The sequence below is a fragment of the Salmo salar genome, chromosome ssa10 (assembly GCF_905237065.1).
Source record: "Salmo salar chromosome ssa10, Ssal_v3.1, whole genome shotgun sequence".
In the NCBI taxonomy this organism is placed as follows: domain Eukaryota; kingdom Metazoa; phylum Chordata; class Actinopteri; order Salmoniformes; family Salmonidae; genus Salmo; species Salmo salar.
Genome location: NC_059451.1, coordinates 74852092 through 74858091, shown reverse-complemented (window position 1 = coordinate 74858091; position 6000 = coordinate 74852092). Strand labels below are relative to the sequence as shown.

At 45.2% G+C, this 6000-nt stretch overlaps 1 protein-coding gene across 2 annotated transcripts in view; it reads right to left on the bottom strand.

The window, feature by feature from the left end:
• swap70b (switching B cell complex subunit SWAP70b) overlaps positions 1-6000 on the bottom strand; it is a 43567-nt gene that overhangs the window by 17856 nt on the left and 19711 nt on the right. For both annotated transcript variants that reach the window (XM_014124673.2, XM_014124674.2), the window contains exon 3: positions 2279-2452. In XM_014124673.2, coding sequence (XP_013980148.1) covers positions 2279-2452 — 174 coding nt within the window. The remainder of the gene's footprint in view (positions 1-2278; positions 2453-6000) is intronic.

Below are 6000 nucleotides of genomic sequence, written 5' to 3'. Positions count from 1 at the left end.
TTATTGTATTATGCAGGTGGGTGGACTTGCACGAATCCTTGACTTGTGTAGGCTGGAACGGCTCATAGGACAGGAGCAGCGGCTAATTGGGGATCCCAATAAATACTACTACCACCACCACCACGACTACTACTTCAGGTCCTCTCCAAATACTACCGCTGCACCATCGAGAGCTTCCCGAACGGTTCAATTACAGCCTGGTATGGGAATTGCTACGTTCACGACCGCAAGGCCCTCCAGCGGGTGGTGAAGATGGCCCAGTACATTAATGGGACGGTGCTCCCACCCATCCAGGAGATCTACTCAAAACGGTGCTTGAGGAAGCCCCGCAGCTTCATCAAGGACCCAACACACCCCCAGCCACGAGCCGTTTACTCCCTTACCGTCAGGCAGATGGTGTCGGATCATGAGGTCTGATACCAACAGCCTCTACCGACAAGCCACCAGACTGCTGAACAGTTGAACTGGACTGACCACCTGCTCTGGTTCTCCGCATCTTAGTACACGTGTCCACCTCACAACTGCTGCTACCATACAATTATTATGATTTCTAAATAGTGCACAATTTGTGCACAACTTGCCCCCCCCCCCACAATTCCCCAAATCATGTGTAAATAAACTGTGCCTTCCTGTGTTATACTTAAGCTAAAATGTTTACTCTATTGAGCCATTTACTTCATGTTTGTATTCTTATCTTTTATTTCTTATTGTTGTTGCATTGTCGAGAAGCCCCACGCTCTTCTCAATTTACATCAACAACATAGCTCAGACAGTAGGAAGCTCTCTCATCCATTTATATGCAGATAATACAGTCTTATACTCAGCTGGCCCCTCCTGGGATTTTGTGTTAAATGCTCTACAACAAAGCTTTCTTAGTGTCCAACAAGCTTTCTCTACCTTTAGCCCTGTTCTGAACACCTCCAAAACAAAGGTCATGTGGTTTGGTAAGAAGAATGCCCCTCTCCCCACAGGTGTGATTACTACCCCTGAGGATTTAGAGCTGGAGGTAGTCACCTTATACAAGTACTTGGGAGTATGGCTAGATAGTACACTGTCCTTCTCTCAGCACATTTCAAAGCTGCAGGCTAAAGTGAAATCTAGACCTGGTTTCATCTATCGTAATGGCTCCTCTTTCACCTCAGCTGCCAAACTAACCCTGATTCAGATGACAATCCTAACCATGCTAGATTACGGAGACGTAATTTCTAGATCGGCAGGTAAGGGTGCTCTCGACCGGCTAGATGTTCTTTCCCCTTCGGCCATCAGATTTGCCACCAATGCTCCTTATAGGACACATCACTGCACTCTATACTCTTCTGTAAACTGGTCATCTCTGTATACCCGTCGCAAGACCCACTGGTTGATGCTTATTTATAAAACCCTCTTAGGCCTCACTCCCTCCTATCTGAGATATCTACTGCAGCCCTCATCCTCCACATACAACACCCGATTTGCCAGTCACATTCTGTTAAAGGTCCCCAAAGCATACACATCCCTGGGTCGCTCCTCTTTTCAGTTTGCTGCAGCTAGCGTCGAAGGAGCGGTAACAAACACTCAAACTGGACAGTTTTATATCAATCTCTTCATTCAAAGACTCAAATCATTTCTCTACCTTTTTGCCCTTTGTGCTGTTGTCTGTGCCCAATAGTGTTCATACCATGTTGTGTTGCAACCATGCTGTTGTCATGTGTTGTTGCCATCCTGTTGTTGTCGTCTTAGGTCTGTCTTTATGTAGTGTAGTGTTATGGTGTCTCTCCTGTCGTGATGTGTGTATTGTCCTATATTAATTTTTTTTTTTTCTTATCCCAGCCCCGGCAGGAGGCCTTTTGACTTTTGGTAGGCCATCATTGTAAATAATAATTTGTTCTCAACTGACCTGCCTAGTTAAATATAATTAAATAAAAAAATTAAAAAAAAAACAGGAAGTTGCTAACTTCCTTTTCTGTGAGAGCGGATTGGGAGTGGCGAGGATGTCTCTCCAAAACTGTATGTAAAACGCAACAGTGGATCAGAACAATACTTCTTTACCCATAACCCACTCCCTTCTTCTGTAGTCCACTGTGACAGAGGTAGAGGTTTCACTGATGTGCACTACGGAGCACGAAAATAATGCTATATCATGAGTTTGACTAATTAGCTTTACAACTGATGACTGATTTAGCTGGTAATGATCAACCCAAATGTTGCACAAAGTGAGGTTTGTGTTGGGGCTAAATGTGCCAGCATCAGAGCCCTGGTCATGTTCATTAGGACACGCGACGAAAATGTCCAATCTTACCTCCTCAGTGACTATGGCCAGTGGGTATTTGTCTTCAGACAGTAAGTTGAAGATGCACCAGATCTTGAAGGCGTCTTCATCTGAGATGAGGAGGTGTGTTCTGTTGAGGTTCTTCCGGGCACACAGGGTCCAGCACATTCTGTTAAAGTCCTGCCGATTAAAGTTGTCCTGGACCTGAAATCAGGAAACATTTCTCAGGTCACTTGGCTGGAGACAGGCATTTTTCATATGAGGAAAAACACAAATTAGACAATAAGCTGGTCCTGTACTCAGGACATCTTCAATGTTCTCTTTATGCCACACTATCATTAATTTAAAAGTCCAAAATTGGATCTCGGGTTGCCCCCTTTAACTCAAATTCGACAACAGAAAGGGAGGAAAACCCTTGAAAACAGTACAATCAGTGCTGTAGAGGGGAAATGTTTTCTTCCAGCAGTGAATGAACATACACTGGTGTTTCCATGGGAACTCTTGGCAAGCTTTCCGCAGAATCATGTAGATTAGGAGCACCCACAGCGGCACTGGAATAGAAGACTGTTCTAACACAGGAAATCCTGACACGACATTCGCATTAACCTCAGCTCACTTAGCCGTTTATGCAGATGTAGGACTCATTCAACTGATACGTCGGAGCAGTCACGCTAAAACACAACAGAGAGATGGGCCTGATGTTGATGATCAGCCATCTAAAAATAGCAAGAGATGAACAAAACAGAGATACTATCGAAATGCAAGCTGCATCATCATCATCAGGAGCCTGGACATCTTTAGGAGTGTTTAAAACATCCTCCTTAATGAATAGATGGACATGTATCCACAATGACGACATACATTCATACATTTCTATCATTGTTGAGTAATCTGTTGGATAGTTTCACAGTAACACCAGTGAGGTTAGCAGATAGAGGCGGAGGGAGGGGCAGTAGAAAAGTTGTGAAAGTTGGATTGGTATGAACTAGCAGCGCTCTCTCTCTCTTTGTGCTCACAATGTCCTGTCATTGCTCGTCTCGTTCCGTACTAGCTGGTCCAGACTGAGGCAGTGGCTCCCTTTCCCTCTACCTCAATCCCTGCCATTCTCCCACTCTCTGCACATCAACAATGGGGGGCTTTGTCACGGCCCCTCCAGCACCCAGCGCTGCCTCTCCACTGCAGATACACGTGTTCATTAGTATTCTCTGCAGTGGAACATCCTAAGTGGTTTACAAACAAACAAGTCTTATCACTGTCCTTGGGTCCTCCAGGAGGCTGAAACATCCTATCGTCAAATTATCACACCACACAGAGATGCCCGTTTATATACTGAAGTCAAAAAGGAAAAAAGAGAGAGGGAACAAACGTAATTGTGAAATTAAATGACAAAAAAAGGTACATCTATCAAAAATATGATTGCGCCAAATGGATTACTCGATCATGAAAGCTGGATCGAAATAAGTTGAGGTCTAGGCAAAGGCTATGCCTATGACTGATAAAGGGATTGAAGTTGAATCATCATACTAACTTTGCAAACAAAGCAGAATGACACAGTGAAAAACGTTGTCAGCGTACTATAAATACAGAATTATACAGAAGCAAGACATGAAATTAGGAAATAATTCTGCCACAGCAGCCTTAAAATGTTGAATAAAAGCCTTGAACTATTTTGGTACTCTGATGTTTGTGTAGCCTTGCTTTCTTTCATTCCCCTTCTGACATCAGAGCTTTCAATGAACAATGCATTCCAGGTTTCTACAGGGCTAGTTGGCTAGGAGGAATGCTGTGCTCCACATAGTGAGCGACTGCAGAGGTCCAAATGGGAGAATGGGGAATTCTGTGGAACAGTCAGCGATGGACTTGATTGTCTCTCCTGCTGAGTCATGGTCATTGTCTGACAAGTGGAGTGAGTCAGTGAGGAAGAGAGTCACACACACAGGACCTTTAGGGTGGAGTATCCCTGGGGAGTGGGGGCAGTGCCCCCAACCTGTGTGGTAGGGTCATATCCACTTGGGTGGGGGGGGCTCTTGACATTTGTCTATGTCATATCTCGGTTCCTGAAACCTTTAAGTACTTGAGCAATACTTGAGCATTCCCTGTGGCTCAGTTGGTAGAGCATGGTGTGTGCAACACCAGGGTTGTGGGTTCGATTCCCACGGGGGGCCAGTACAAAAAAAAAATGCATGAAATGTATGCATTCATTACTGTAAGTCGCTCTGGATAAGAGCGTCTGCTAAATGACTAAAATGTAAAATGTAAAATGTAAACTTGAGGAAGTGAAAGAAGAGGACATAGCGCTACATCAGATACGACGTCAATACGATGCTCATTGTATGTGGCAGGGCTTGCAGATGATAACGGGTTACAAAGGGAAACCCAGCTGTGAGATACCCAGTGATGCAGAACTACCAAATGAGTTAAATGCCTTATATGCACATATCAAGTCTTGCGTGAAAGCCCGTTGTTCCGGATGACTGCATGATCTTGCTCTCTGTGGCCAATGTGAGTAAAACAGGTTAAAACTCAAAGCCACCAAGCCAAACGGAATACCAGTGATACGTTCTCAAAGCATGCACAGATCAGCTGGCAAGTGTCTTCACTGAAATGTTCGCTCTCTCCGTGTCCCAGTCTGTAATCCCAATATGTTTCAAACTGACAACCATTGTCCCTGTTCCCAAGAACTCCATGGTGACCTACCTAAATGACTATGGCCCTGTAGCACTCACATCTAATTCTGAAGGCTTTGAAAGGCTGGTCATGACACACATCAACACCATCATCATCCAAGACACCCTGAACCCACTCCAATTCGCATACAGCCCTGACAGATCCACAGATGACGGAATCTCAATTGCACTTCACACTGCCCTCTCCCACCTGGACAAGAGGGGAAATAACTATGTAAGATTGTTGTGTGCACGCTTAGCCCCCTCATGTACTCCCTGTTCACCCACAACTGCGTTGCCACGCACAACTCCAACACCATCAAGATTGCTGGCGATACGCCGGTGGTAGACCTGATCACTGACGGCGATGAGACAGCCTACAGGGAGGAGGTCAGACTTAGCAGTGTGGTGCCATGACAACAACCTCTCCAGCAACGTCAGTTAGACCAAGGAGCTGATTGTGTACTACAGGAGAGCACATTGTTGTAGTGGAGTGGGTCGAGAGCATCAAGTTCCTTGGCGTCCACTTTACATGGTCTACACACACCCACATAGTCGTGAAGAGGGCATGACAGTGACTCTTCCCCCTCAGGAGGTTGAAAAGATTTGACATGTGCCATCGGATCCTCAAACTGTTCCACAGCTGCACCATCGAGAGCATCTTGACTGGCTGCATAACCGCTTGGTATGGAAAATGCACCGCCCTCGACCACAAAGAGCTACAGAGGGTGGTGTGGACAGCCCAGTACATCACTGGGGCCGAGCTCCCTGCCATCCAGAACCTCTATATCAGGCGGTGTCAGAAAGACTCTAGCCATAGACTGTTCTCAAACCAACAGGCTCCAAGACAGCAGGCTTATGGCTTGGGGTAGAAGCGAAATATTTCAATAAATGGTTACCTGGACTATCTGCACACTCACAACTATATACTAAGTTCACAAAACATGAACATATGTTCTTTCCATGACATACTGTAGACTGACCAGGTGAAAGCTATGATCCCTTATTGATGTCACTTGTTATATTCACTTCAAAATCTGTGTAGACGAAGGGGAGGAGACAGGTTAAATAAGGATTTTTTTAAGC